This window comes from Manis javanica, chromosome 13 (assembly GCF_040802235.1).
Source record: "Manis javanica isolate MJ-LG chromosome 13, MJ_LKY, whole genome shotgun sequence".
NCBI lineage: Eukaryota > Metazoa > Chordata > Mammalia > Pholidota > Manidae > Manis > Manis javanica.
Window position 1 is genome coordinate 27,667,980 of NC_133168.1, and position 14,951 is coordinate 27,682,930.

The 14,951-nt window shown below is 42.8% G+C and overlaps 1 protein-coding gene across 10 annotated transcripts in view; it reads left to right on the forward strand.

The window, feature by feature from the left end:
- The first annotated feature begins 1,250 nt into the window (after nt 1-1,250).
- The window catches only part of CEP162 (centrosomal protein 162), a 99,416-nt gene continuing 85,715 nt past the window's right edge, over nt 1,251-14,951 (forward strand). For 4 of the 10 annotated variants that reach the window (XR_012124155.1, XR_012124156.1, XM_073219376.1 and 1 more), the window contains exons 1-4: nt 1,251-1,515; nt 1,621-1,827; nt 2,621-2,713; nt 14,712-14,826. Coding sequence is in view for 8 of the 10 variants with exons in the window: in XM_073219376.1 (XP_073075477.1) it covers nt 2,657-2,713; nt 14,712-14,826 (172 nt within the window). In the remaining 2 variants the exon portion in view is untranslated. The remainder of the gene's footprint in view (nt 1,516-1,620; nt 1,828-2,620; nt 2,714-14,711; nt 14,827-14,951) is intronic. The other 6 variants (XM_073219370.1, XM_073219372.1, XM_073219375.1 and 3 more) reach the window with 3 other exon arrangements.

Here is a 14,951-nt window from a genome sequence, read left to right on the forward strand (position 1 = left end):
TGCTGATAGTCATCATTTCTCTCCTCCTCTACTAATGACACGTTTCTCTGTGTTGGCCAGCATCTCAGCTGATCTAAGGTTGTTTACCTGATAGTGTGACTCAGACCTTCTTAGTCTGGGTTTGGCTTGCTTTGCCGCTATCACGGCAAAACTGCTGTAACTTGCCATTCACCATTATCACCTGGCACAAAACACCAGGGCAGAGACTGAGACAGCTGTGTCGGTAGAGAGGCCCAGAGACAGAGACCAGCTTGCTGCGTGCAGACTCGCTCTCAGTGGCAGGATTCTAGTGATTGACTTGTCACGGTGGGAATAAAGTTGAATATAAACCCTTTCACCCCAACAACGTTCTATTGTCATTTTTCGGTCTCATTGAATCCATAGTGAACTTCCCTGAGGCTGAAACCCATTGGCAAGACAGCAACCATCCTGGAGGCAAAAGGGAATCATCAGCTCTGTCTTGCCAACGGGTTCATGTATCATTAGAAACAAACAAACAAAAAATATCCTAAATTGAATTGACTTGTACATTGTAAGGATTAAGTGAAATACTGCATGTGAAGCTATCAACTTCAGTGCTCAATAAATAGTAGACTTTTAAAAATATTATTATTATTCAAATCTTTATTTTCGCAACAGTTCTTGGAATGTATACATTTGTATCGTAATAGACTTGCTGAATGAGAAGTTAGGGCCGGAGATGGGGTTCCTTAACCCTGAGCCGCTAGTAGCAACCCTTTCAACTATTTTACTTAGTGAAATCCTAAATGCTGTCCTCTGAAACTCCAGCTTGTGGGGTTTTTTTCCTTTTTAGAAAGAAGAAAAAGCTAAAATAAAATAAAATCCAATAAGTAATTGTAAGATGCCCCTATATGGGGGAAAAGGAGGGGTACTGGCACACCGTGCAGATATTCTTACGTGAGTAGAGGGTTGCGGTGTGTAGGTGTATTTTCAGTTCTTGCCCACTAGATGGTGGAAGAGTCCCTATCCTGACAACAGTTCTTTCTCACAGGTTTGCATTTTTCTTGAAATGCCCACACAGGGCTTTGCACATGGAGGAAATCAAGTAAATTAAAATTTTTCAAAACTTCTGTATGGAAAGCAAAGAGCTGAAACGACAAGGGTAGGGAAGAGAGGAGATGCGAAGTGATAAGAAATGAGAAAATAAAAGGACCGCGGGGGCTAAACTACATTTCCCAGGAGGCCTCGGGCTGTGCCTACATCACCCATCATGCCCGAGCTCCGGCCCTAGCCGGTGTTCTCAGGAGTGCAGAGAAAGCCACGGGAGTCTTCGTTGATGGAGCAGCGGCGGCTCTGATCCACCAGATTATTCGGAGCTAAGGCTTTTGCCACCTTCCTTCCTAGCCGCAAAAAAATACGAACAACTGTCCAGCCCGGGCAAGAACCACGTGATCGGCTCGTGTCACGTGACCCAGGTGCTGGGCCGCGGAAGTCTGTTACCCTGGCAACTGACCGGACCCCACGGCATTCCGGAGAAGCGCGGAATTTAGAGAGGTAGGTAGGTGAGGCGCGGATGCTCGCTTTGCACCCGGTTCACCATGGCCGAGACTGTCCTCAGGCTCGCTTCCCAGAGCCACTCTCTCCCCTTCCTCCGCCCAGTCTCCCCTGCAGGTGCGTCTTTGTCTTCCTGCCAAGTCCGGAGCCCGCGCTTCCTGCTGGGGCCCCCGCGGACCTGAGCCCTTCCGGGGGATCCGCCTCTCACCAAGATCTGAGGCCCTGACATTAACCACACACACTCTGAGCCGAATCGGAAACGCGCAGTGTGTGGGAGGAATTGTTCTGCAGGTTGAGCAAAGTATTATCCAGGTCTGCACACACATACTGTCTCCCTCTCTTGCCTCTGGAAATAAGCTGCAGTTTGAGCTGCCTCAAGGAGTTACAATCCAGAATCTGTAGATCTGAAGTTGGATTCAAAGAAGAGAGCTTTGCGTTCCAAGTCACTATTGCATTGTTTTTGCTGCATAGTTTATTCTCTTCAAAAGAAACAAAATTCGTTCTGGTTTGAATACTCCATTAATTTAATTTTCTGGTAGATTCTGAGTCTTAAAAAATTACGTTTGTCTGTATCTGGAAACATCCATATCTGTAAGCTATCTAGTTCGCAAAACCGTTAATATGGATTGATAAATAGCTGAACCATAAGGTGCAAAAACTCTGTCCTGTGCTTTGCAAAAAAGAAAGTGTTTTGGATTGCTAATTTACAATTTTTAAAAGATTCTTCAAGAGGACTTGGTTTGATTAAGACATGTTAACACACGCACACACACACACACACACACACACACACACACCCCTCTAATATGTATAGATTTAGTTAATATTGTGGAAGCCATCTTTTAACAATGTTAACAATGAAAATGTAATTCTGGATCTTAAGTGCATGACAAACTGTGAAAGCTGCTTTTCCAGATCAGTTTTATTAGTGAATTAGGAATCTCTTGTCCAGCTGACTGGTCTGTATTGTGCATTTATGCTAAGTCGTAAGAGAAATAAGAGGTGTTTGAGGTTTAAGTCTGGTTGTTTTCATGATGTAATGTGGATTTCATCAAAAAGGTGTTCATTATTGTTTCTTGTTTTATGGTGTTTTCAATGTTTCCAGTGGAATGTTTAATTTGAGAAGTGAAAACTGTTGATTATGGCTTACTATTCCAAAGAAGAGCTGGATGAAGAATTTGAACAGTTCATGAAAGAGGTAAGTTTATGTTTTTAAAAGTTTTATTGTAAATTTGTCTCATAAGAAATTCATCTTTCAGTTCTCTCTCACCCCTAAGATACAGTCTGCCTACCTTGAAAATAAGACAGCTAGTTATTTTACCAGCAAAGTGGGTTTATTTGGGAATGGCAATTTGGGACGAGCAAGCTATGGCAAAACCGTAGGCAAATCCAGAAAACAAAGGAGAGGTACATTATAGAGGAAAAAGGAGGAAGTTGGAAGGGGCTGTTCTGAATAAAAGTACATTGGAAGAAAGAGAATTCAAGGTGGTGACGATTTTCTGTTGACTGAGCTGTTGCTGAGTGAGGAAAAAATTTTCCTCCTCCTGGGGTAGGAAAATAGGCTCTTCCTGTTGGAAACTGTAAGATTCCCTTGTTGGGTTCTGCAATGGATGATGAGTTGGTGGGATGAGAGAGCCCTCCCAGCTGTATTTCAAGTGAAGTGCCCTTTCTTAAGTCTCACATTTCCCCCTTTTGATCAAGATCTTTCCCTGAAAGCATCACTGACCAGGAATTGGATCATCTATGTCCCTCAGTTCCAGGAATGACCTTTCCTGTGTTGTGTCCTATGTCAGAGCAAAAGTGCATAGCAGTTGGAAACCATTGAAGGCCACATTCGAGGTTAGGATGGAGAACTCTCAAGCATTTGCCATCCAAGTCTATATCTTCTCAAGGTTGTACACATTGGAGATCATCTTGAAGCACTGAGCTAACTTCACACCTAATTTGGTACACTGTTTCTCCAAAAGTTTGATAGTCAACAGTTATAAAACTTAAAAGTACTTATACAAACATAATTAAAAATAACATGGCTATTCTAAATTGTATGATAGTTATGAACCAGGACCCTAGGCCTAAATTAAAGGTCACCAACTGAACAAATCAAAGGACCATGGAGAATCAGGTGAAATTTGTTGTAGTAACTGTTCTTATTCCCTAATTTTACGGAATTGGGTTTCTACTTCCTCGGAGTTTATCCACATGCAATAGGTGGTGTTTACCATCACCTAGACACCTTGTTCAAAAAGTAAGTAAAAGAGGGCGATGTGATTGTCCAAAACTGCTTCTGACAATTAGTCAAGTGATCCTTGTTGGGCTGCTTCTGCTTTGACTAGGGATGTGGCCGACTCCCCTGATGTTAGGGAGGGACAGCTGATCGTGTTGTCACTGGTACTTATTCCCATTGACGGAGAAAGGCTCTCCCTGGGGAGGCAAACCTGGAGTCTCGGACACCTCTTGAAAGTTATTTAAGGTGCCCATGAAGGTTCATCAGAGGGAAGCTACTGTTTTGTTATGAAGAAAAATGTAGAAGAGTGAGTGCAGCAAGAGCACACTGTCCTTTTATTCTCCAGACGTCAAGGTGATGGGCTGCCCAAGCCTAGAGGCCATTACCAAAATGTTAGCCAGGAGATGCACATAGGGCTCCCTCCTAAGTAGTAAGTAGTAGCATTTATGGACCTATTGTTGGTAGAGAGGTATTAGCATCATTTAGTCAAAGCTCAAATACCATGTTATTACATACAGAAAGCCTTCCTATATGTGGCTATGACAGCCAGCTTACAAAGGGTCAACTTATATTGGCTGTTTTGTAGTGTCTTTTATGTATATATTATATATATATATGGGGTTGAGTTAAATTGAGCAGGACCAAGGGTTGTGGATTTAGTGTTCTATCCTGATAAAGGGGAACTACGGAACAGTTTAGGCATGCGGTGACTTTCGGGATTCCGGTTAAATTACTTAGAGGGTAAACTAAGGGATCACTGTTATTGTTAACATATTGAGGTTTCTGGTGACAAATGAAACAATCAGAGAAGTTTCACCCTTTTGCAATAGATGGGAAATGTGGATGAGTGTTATTTGTCTGAGGAAGAAAGGGAGAAAATATAGTATAAGAAGCAACAGTGAGAAAGGGGTACACAGGACTAGTCTGGACATCTTGGGTTTGTCTCCATGAGATGTCATCTGCTTCAGTTCCTAGAAATACTTACTTTCAGGTCACCAGTCAGTGTGCAGGTCCAGTCGGGGTTTGATACTCTCTTTTGATATGACGTGAATCCAGAAGTCTATTTCCTGCAGTTTGGCAGCCCAGGGATTGTTTAATAGTACCTGGTAGGGGCCCTTCCAACAAGGTTGAGAGTACTTGTAGAGGTGTCTTTTCTGACAGACAAAAATCTCCGGGTTGCAAGGTGTGATGTTCACGGCCATTGTCTCCTGGAAGCATGCTGTGAGAGGATGGTTCTACTGCACAGGTCATTCTCAACAGCAGCAATAAGGCCTTTACTGTGCTGGAGCAGATCTCCTTTCTTCAGCTCTGAATCAAAGGCAGGAGCCAGGGGCCCCAGGCACCTTGCAACAGTCTCAGAACGTGAGAGTTTGAGTCCCAGAGGGGATAGATCTGGAATTTAGAAGGATCAGTGGGGATGCTTTTGGCCAGCGTATTTGAAGGCTCTTTATAAATTTTGCCAGTTGGGTCTTAATAATGCCATTAGTACATTTAACTAGCCCTGAGGGTTGAGGGTAGTAAGCAGTTCGAGTGCTATAGCACCTGCACAGACCTGTCAAAGGACTTGACTAATGAGGTGGGTTCCCCAGTTACTATGACATTTGAGAGGAGTTCCCCAGGTAAGAATAATCTTTTCTAATAAGATTTTAGCCACAGAAGGCAACATAGCCTGTCTGCAACGGAAAGCTTCAGTCAAAATGAAAAAACATCCGAACCATGACTAAAACATTTATATCCACGAGGGGGGAACAGAATAAAACCCATTTGCCAAATCTAGGCTGGGGGGTTCTTGTGGATGGGTTTCTCAGAATTATATATTGGATTGGTGGGACAAGCAAAATAGGCATTTTTTGCAGCCTTATTGATAGTTCCCCACAAGTATTGGTTCAGGAAGACTGTCATTTTGTCAGTAGACCAGTGACTTAATGCATGTCCAGTGACAGGTAATAGGGATTTTAGTCTCTGGCAGGACTAGACTGTTACTTGGCCCAATCTGGAGTTCTCTCTTTTTAGCGAACCAACAATTACTAGATTGCTGTTATTGCTGCTACTTTTCTGGGTCCATTTTGGGCATCTCTTGTCAGTTTTCCTAGATGATCATTTGGTGAATCATTCCTTTGGACCATGGCAGAGGTTTGGTTATTGATTCCTTTAAGAGCCACATTTTTAGGAGTTTCCTTTGGCCTCCAGGGAGTCAGAGCTGAAATGCCCGGGAACCTCAGTAATAGCCAGAGCAGCTGGCACAAGTATGGCTTCTAACCAACTTGGACGGTAGAGCCATTTTAATTTTATCCCATTAGAAGTAAGGGAAACTTGCTGTTTCCATAACATCTCAAGATCATGGACTACCCCAAAGGCATATTGATTATCAGTATATAGATGTTTGTGGTTTTACCCTTGGCCAAGGTACACCCCCAGCTAAGGAGCATACAATTCAGCCTGTGGGGCTGAAGGTAAAGGTGCTGCTTCAGTGACTTGGAAAGGAGTTTAAAAAGTGCACCCTGCGTGATACTTACCATTTTCATCTTTTAAATAAGACCTATCAGTAAACCATGAAAAATCTGCAATGGTTAGAGAAGTTTTCTGTACTTATCATGGAGTCAAAAGGTGATCTTTTCAGCATCAAGCAGCTCGAAAGGGGAGAAGAATAGTAAGATTAAGGTTGTTACAGCGGGAAAAGGTTCAAGCAGGAGCAGTTGGCAAAAGGCTTTCATAGGAGGTAAGATGACTGCCAGAGAGCACTGGATGCAGTGCAGACTCACGAGGGCCGCCTCACGGGGCACAGGGATGGTTGGAGGGACCCCATGGTCATTTCCTTGGTGGTCTTACCCAAAGGGCAATGGCAAGAATGGCTCTGAGACAAGGTGAGCTGTCCGTGGGCCCCAGGGCCTACTTGTTGGCTTGAATACCCTATGGGTCAATGATGCTTTCCATATTTTTGGGTGAGTACTTGAAGGGCAATTCCCTTTCTTCTCACATACAAAAAGGAAAAAGGGGAGCTGACAATTGGGATGTCTGAAAGCAGGGACTTTATTAAGCTTTTCTTTAAGGCCCCAAAGGCTATGTTATCTCGATTTCCCAAATTATAGAGTCAGGTTTGTTGTTTCTTAGTAAAACTTACAGGGATTGGGCTATAAGAGAAGCTTGGAATTCAATTTTGACAGTAACCAGCTAGCCTGAGAAGAACTTCATGATAGGCAGTTAGTTTTAGGTATTGGGAAGTTCAGGATACTGTGAAGCTGGATCTAAATGTAGTCCTTGCTCCGAGATCGGTGCCCTAAATATTGAACCTTAAGTTTGAACAAACAGCAGTTTTTCTTTGGAGACTTTATGTTCTTCTTAGGCTGAAAGTTTTCCTGGGTGACCGCTGTCCCCCTGTGGAGATGCCTGGGAAAGGGAGCAGAGGGGCAAGTCATGCACACACTGTAGGGCCTCCAGGAGAGGTCGTGTCATCTAAGTCAGCTCTTAAGGTTTGCAAGAAATAAGAGGAACTCAGAAAAACTCTGGAGCAATACTGTCTGGGTATACATATTGTTTTCCTTTCCAAGTAAGGCAAAAGATACTGGCTAGCCTTATCAACTGGAATACTAAAGAATGCCCTGCATAGATCAATTATAGAAAAAAATTTCATGGAATTTTAGTTATAGTGAAAAATCTCAGTAGGAATAGTTGCTAGTAGTGTATGGGGTTAAGAACAACAGGTTGCTGAGGGATACTGATGTTATTTATTGCTTGGAGGTCCTGCGCAAACCAACATCCTTGGCCCCTGGGTTTTCTTACAGGTAAAATAAGGGTGTTACAAGGACTAATGCAGAGGATAATGAGGTCCTGAGCCTTATAATCTACTATAGGCGTGATGCCTTGGATGGCTTCTTTATTTATAGGGTTTTTATTGATTAACTCTGGGAAGAGGTGGTGAGGGATATATTTGAATCTTACGAGGAGGTACACTGTGGATTCTGCCAATATCGGTTGAGAATTTTGCCCATAGGGAAGGTGGTAGCTGACCCAACAGTGACAAATGGTTAGTGTCCTTAGAACCAGCTCCAGTGCCATCAGAGATGGAACAAGTAAAAGATGTTGAAGTGCTGCTTGATTCACCCAGGTTTATATTAGTTGCTGCTATCAAATTGTATAATTATTTCCCCCTTTTTAAAGAAAAAAAAATCCAGCATATTTTTCCAAGAAATCTTAGCCCAGTAAGTGAATCAGGTCAGAGGACCTGAGGAGAAAATGGTGGGTATATTTTAGAGGACCTAACGCAAAGGGATGGTGTGGAGACGGGAACTGTTGCGGTTTCTTAGAGACCCCCGCTGTGTAGACCGTTTTGGTTCTCTGGGGCAGAGGCTGCTCTGTTCCAGTGGGCAGAGCCCTGAGAATGTAGCTCAGTATCGGAGAGGGCAGGTAAACTCATTCCCAGTCTAAGGAGGCGTTTCTGTGAGCCGGTCAGAGGGAGGATGGGATGAGCCCTGTATCTCTTGGAGCCCCGTCACTGGGGACTCAGAGGACATTGGAAAGACTGGGTAGAGGGCGGAAGGCATCTGGAGGGTGTGTTTGTAACAGTCTTTTTTCCAATGCCCTGGTTTTTTGCAGTAGTGTCAGAGATCAGGTGGGTTTTGTTTTTGTTTAGGGACCTCCATTTTGTTGGAGTTAAAAATGAAGAATTTTAGTGGTTTTCCTTTTAGTTGAATCATCTAGAGTGTGGGCAAGCTGGTTTGCTAAGTTAACTAGATCTGGGGTGGACATAGTTTCCCATTCCATCCTGGTTCTCTTAACTAGAAGGCAATGATCTTGGCTCAATCCATTAATGAACACAGAATTAAGGGCTACCTGAGTGGACTTGACATCCAAAAGAGGACCAGAGTTTTCCTTAAAAACTGAAGTTGATTGCGGTAATCATGAACAGGTCCGTCAGGCTTTAATGCCCAAGTGTGAATTATGATCCAGTCAGCAGGCGTAGGGAAAGCTCTTGTAGTTCTGTGGAGGCCTAGGGCCAGGGTTCAGCCTCCTGCCAAAAGTGAGGTCTGGTTCTTTAAATCCCTTTTAGGATTTTTTCATCAGGCCAGTTTCAGCCAGTGTTGGGCCTGGCCCTCACCAACAAGCATATGAACTACTGGGTTGATAGGTTTAAATAATGATTTTTAAATTCCTCAGCTAATCTATGCAGAACTTCAGTCACTTTGTAAAAGTCTTTGACTTTAGCATCTAATTCAGCTTTCTTCCAGGGAACACAAACTAAGGGTTTTGCAGTCAGATCCTCAGAGGACTTAACTTCAAAGAGGCAGGTTCTAATCAGTTCAGAGGAGTCAGGAGCAGGGAGAGGTTCAAGGTCTGAAGAAAAAAGAAAGCTCAGAGAGACGATTAGAATAAGGAAGCAGAGAATTTAAGGGAAGAAGGTTGGCTCTGGAGGCAGGACTTGACACAAGATGGCTTGAAAGACAAAGAATAGGGGAAAGGGAAAGAGAGGCCTCGGAAGCCATTTTGACTTATTTCAGTAGTTTATTTGCCTTGGATAATTTAGAAATTGGTCTTTGCAAAGAGGCAATTTTAGTGTCCTAAATACATTTGGTACCAATTAAAATAGGCATTCTTTTCACTTTGTTTAATTTTAGAGCTGTGGTCTTCTAATTTGCTTTTGAGAAAGGTTAACTTTGGAGGGATCAAACATTCCTCATAACAGCAATTGAAGTCTAAATTATCTTTGGCTAAGTTGATCCATTTGGTTAAAAATACAGAAGAGGAGGGACTATAGCTTTAAGCCTAAAGTTGGCTGGGGTCCCAGAAGGAAGGCTCTCCTGAGGGACTTCAGAGGATTGGGATCCCATTCATCAAAGCCCGAAGTTCAGAAAAACAAATGCGTACTCACCAGAAAGGACAAAGCCTTCACAAAAACAAGAGTGACTAAGCCTTTAAACAGAGCCAGAATAAAGCTGCAGAGCTCAAAATGCAAAGGGGGCGGAGCGTGGATCCGAGAGAGACTGACCCTCCAACCCCCAGGGTCAGCCAGAAAGCACTCAGGTCAGAGGGAATCAGCACCTGGGCGCTCACTAGCCTCAGTGTTGTTGGAGGACATCTGGGTCCTACTTCTGATCACCAAGTGACGACAACCTTGAAAATAAAGCAGCCAGTTATTTTACCAGAAAAATGGGTTTATTTAGGAATGGCAATTTAGGTATGCAATTCAGGACATGCAAGCTGTGGCAAAACGATAGGCAAGCCCAGAGATCAAAGGAGAGGAATGTTACTAATAGAGAACAGTGGAAGCCGGGAGGGGCCACTGTGAATGAAAGTCGTTGGGAGGAAAGCCAGAGTTCAGGGTGGTGGTTTCCCGTTGGCTGAGTTGTAGACGTTTCTCACTGGATGGGCTGTTGCTGGGCCTGGAGAAAACCTTCCTGCTTCCTGCTGGGGGAGTAAAGTAGGCTTTTTCCTGTTGGAAAGTGTACGGTAAGCGTCATCCTAGGATTTGCAGTTGAGGGGTTGGCAGGGTGTGAGAGCTCCCACTTTGGGCCGCCCAGCTCCACTATAAATGAGATTTCCTTTGTTCAGTGTCACAGGTTTAGCACCAAACCCTGTCAGCTCTGCCTCCAGGATATATCTATCATCCCCCTAGGCCTCTCCCTTTTCACTGTTACCATCCTAGTCCAGGACAGTCTTCTCACCTGGGCTACTGCAGCTGTTCCCAAGCATTGCTTTACTGCTCTGCAGCCAGCACGATTGTTCTGTAAATCAGACTGTTCCTCCTCTATGTAAAACACTGTTGGCTTCCCATTACATAGAACAGAATCCAAACTCTTGCCTGTGGTTATAAAGCCCAGGGTGATTTTGCTCATGTCTACCTTACTCACCTTATACTACTCTCCTCCCTTATCCACTTACACTGCAGTGGCCTTTTTTCTCCCCCAGGGATGCTTTGCACTAGCAGTTCTCTTTGCCAATAATGCTGTTCCCCTATTTTTTACCTGGCTGTCGAAGATCTCATCTTAAAAACCACTACTTGAAGATTTCATCTTAAGAGAGCTTATCCAGTAAAAAAGTAACCACCAAGGCATTTCTTAGTGGACCACATATTTAATGCTCTATGTGGCATTTAGCATGATTCATTATTTTACTCGTGTAGGTCTGATTTCTGCCTCTCTCTCATAAGAATCTATGGTCTGTGATGTGATGGCTATATGTTCATTGCTATACCTGCCATACTGAATAGATGCTTAATAAATATTTGCTGAATGAATAAATAAGAGGATTGTACTACATCCTAGGTACTTATATACATGGAGAGGCCTTGCAGGACATTCAGGAGAGACATTTTAAACTGTTACACTAACATTCTTGTTCATAAAGGGCGCTGATAGTAGAAAGAACCTCAGTTTCATTATCTAACAGGAAAAATAGTACTTACTTTGTAGGATTGTTGTCAGGATTTAAAAGAACATTCGCCAATTGCCAGGATGTAGCAGACATTCAGGGTATGAGTACCACTTCCTATTTGAAAATTGAGTTTTTTTATGTAAAAAATGGGCACATTTTGAAAATTAGGTTTACAGGAAATATTTCATTGTAAAAGAAAGCAGTTACAGACCGATTTTTTTCCCCAACCCTCATTTACAACCCCTTCAACATTCTCTCCCACTTCCTCCCTCCCTTCCTTTCATATTCAGCCTCAACTCATGGAAGCTCTTACCTCATGTTAGAGATTTGTGTAAGGCCGTGTCTCTTTTTTTACAGTGAAAACCATGATTTTAGAGTCATGCTAACTTCTTTAGTCATTTTGATAAACTATTGTTCAAACTCTTTGTTCAAGATAGGTTTACATATCTTGGCTTATAAGGAGATTGGTGAGACCAGCCTTTTTTTTTTCCTACAGATTTATTGAGATATCATATGCCATACACTTCACCCATTGGAAGTGTACCATTCAGTGGTTCTCTAATATATTCACAGAGTTATACAGTCATCAACCCAAACACTTTCACAACATCTCATCATGCCAAAAAGAAACCTTGTACTCATTAACAGTTACCCTTTTCTCTAGCCTTAAGCACCACTAATCTGTCTCTGAATATATGTTTTTTACGGATATTTCATAGAAGTGGATTTATACAGTATGGAGTCTTTTGTGATCACCTTCTTCCCCTTAACGTTTTCAGGGTTCATCTATGTTGTAGCATCTATCAGTACTTCTGCTTTATAGCAAAACCGTGTTCCATATGGATTTATCACATTCTATTTAGCCACATACCAGTTGATGGACATTTGAGTTATTTCCACTTTTTGGCAATTATGAATAATGCTGCTGTGAACCATCGTGTACATGTTTTTGTGTGGACTATGTTTTTGTTTCTCTTGTTTATATATTTAGTAGTGGAAACAGTGGGTCATATGGTAACTCTATGTTTAATCTTTTGAGGAACTGCCAGATGTTCTCTAAAGTAGCTGTGCCATTTTATGTCCCGACAGTGGTGTATCAGTAGAGAAGGGTTCCAGTTTCTCCATACTTTTGCCAGCACTGTTGTCTGGCGACCAGCTTTTTGTTTTGATTGTTTTTAATGATAGAAATCTGGAAAGCAGAAGATTGTTGAAGGTGAAAATACCAATTATGTGGTAGGTGGTGGGTGTTCTCCTTTTCTTTTTCTGATCTTTGCCACAACCTTGAAAGGTCAGTGGTACTATGACTATAACTGATGTGTAAACTAAAAAAAGGGGTAACTTTCCCTAAACAACAGAGCTAGCATATTTTAAAGTCTGAAAATCTGCCTGGCCCCTAAAACCTACACTCCTTCTTCCACACTCTTATGAGGCCATGGGGTTTAGAAGGAATAGACTGAGTCTCAGGCAGATTGTCTGCATTTGGTAAACAGTGAAATGTAGGGAGGAGAGAGAAGTGGCACATTTCAAAGTGATAGTTGTCGCGACCCTTCAGGGACCGAAGCAACACGCCCAAGGTCTTGATTCTTCTCTAGGCTTTATTGTCTAATCTCTCACGGCGGTTACAGCAGTTGTCGGGAAGCTCTTCTCCCTCCCGGCGGGCCCCTTATATTCAGTCACCCAACCAATCCGGGACAGTATCACGCGTGACCTTTAAGCGGATCGGTGTCACGCGCCACTCTAAGCGGGCAGCACGAGCTGTGCACGGGTACGGATGTCTGCTGGGCCAATCCCCAACAGGGAAGAGGGGAAAGGGTGGTGAGCAGGAAGCAGGCGCCATCCAGCTAGAGTGGGGCTCAGCCTCGGCCATAGGCCGGGCCCCCACAATAGTGAGTTTAGAGACTGATTGGAAAGTGATGCAACTAAAATGCAGATGGTATAAAGAATATTTTTCCTTCTTCCTACTTCCTGCCTGGTTGTCAGGGAAGACAATCAGTTCTTTTTTTAATATTTAAAAACTGATATTCTTACAAGTCATTGAGGTAGAATTGTTTGGTTGGCAGGGGGAAGTGTGGAAGTTTATAAGGTCACCCCAGAACACAGGGTAGTGGAAGACAGGCAGGTTTTAGTCAGAGAGGCTTCAGTTTGAATCCCAGCTCTGTAACACTCACAGTAGAAACTTGGGCTTCAGGGTTGCTTAAGATTACTTAAAGGGTGATATAACCTAGGTGTATATCCTAAAAGAGCAGGCATGAAATAAATGTTGGTTTCTGCACCAGACAAAATGTATAGAATGAGAATAGAAAGGACCAAGAGTCGATCCTAGTCGAACACTAGGGAAGTCTAGTGTTAAAGAGCCAGAATCTCCTAAAAGGGATGAGTGGGAAAGGTCACAGAGCTCAAGTCTGACCTGGAGGACGTGATGCTGTGAAGCCAAGGTAAAGACTTTCAAGCAGCAGGAGTTGGTCACCAGTGTCAAATTCCGTGATGTGATCAGGATGACTGGCAGGGATCCTTCATCTGTGGGTTGTAGGCGGTCTTTGGTCTCTGGAGGGCTGTTTTGAATGGGAACCAGATTTTAAGGGGTTGACTGGTGAACTCACAAAGTTGGCATATAAAGAAGTGATCAGTAGAGTAAAAGGGGAGGTGGGGATGAGGAACTCTTCCTGGTTGTTCTGTTTTGTTTTTGCTTTGCTTTTTCTTTTTTTTTAAAAGGTCGTGTAGACCCGAGTGCTCGTGCTTGCATTCCACGGTTGTGCCTGGTGCTCTGCTAGGCCTGGGGATGCAGTGGTGGGCAGGTTTATGATCTGAGGGGAGGCAGGAGGGGAAAGAGGAGGCGGGGGAGCTTCTGAGATGACACGGGATACCCAAGGGTGAAAAAACCAGGAGAGCTGGGAGTGACCCCTCCGCAGGTTCTGTTGGGAGAGGAGGAAAGAATTGCTCTTCTGTGACAGGAAGACAGTGTCTTGGTAGGGGAGTTCAGTGGCGGGGTGAGGGGAAGGATGGTGGTTTTTGACTGAAGGTCTTTATTTTCTCTGTGAAGACAAAGCCAGAGTATTGACTGCGAGCAAGGGAGGATAGCTTGGTGTTAGAGTAGAGATTTAGAATTAGTAAAATTTGGACCTGAAGAGCAGAAAAGAACAAATAAACGCTTATTAAAGCTTATTCATCATTGCGATGAATGCTCATTTCTCTGGTAAAAGCCTAAAATTCAATTCTAACCAATCTTAGAATTCTGTGTTCTTCTAGATCGATGCTAGGTAATTTTGCTCAGTCATTATTTATTCTTAGGTCTGAGAGAATGTCTAGAAGGGGACTGCATCCTTTTTTCTCCTTTCCTGATTAAGTTTCTTGGTCACCTTGTCTTTATTTCATTGTTGTTGTCGCTGATTTTTTCTCCCTGGCTAGTTTACATGTTTAATTCTGGATATTAAATTAATGTTCAGAGATAAATGCTTGATTTTTAACCTGTTTTGGCCACATGTTTAGAAATACAAATTTATCCATTTATTGCTGAGAGTACTGTTCATGTGTGTGGCAGCTGAATATTTTTAGTCATGAATCTGGGATTCTTGAATTTAAATTCAGTAACTTGTATCTGATTCAGCTTTCAGATGAATCTTTTGAAAAGTCAAACAAAACACCAAAACAACCCAAAAGAGAAGTGAAAATGAAAGATACAGTGCCATGGTGGATGAGTGAAGATGATTTTGAAGATGGTGGTAAATATTACTCATTTTTAATTTAAGATGATGTGACCACAAGGGGTCAGTCAAGACCTTAATTCTGGATTTTGTTACTTTGCTATAATATAGAAAAAAATAGTAATACTTAGAGCATGAATTTT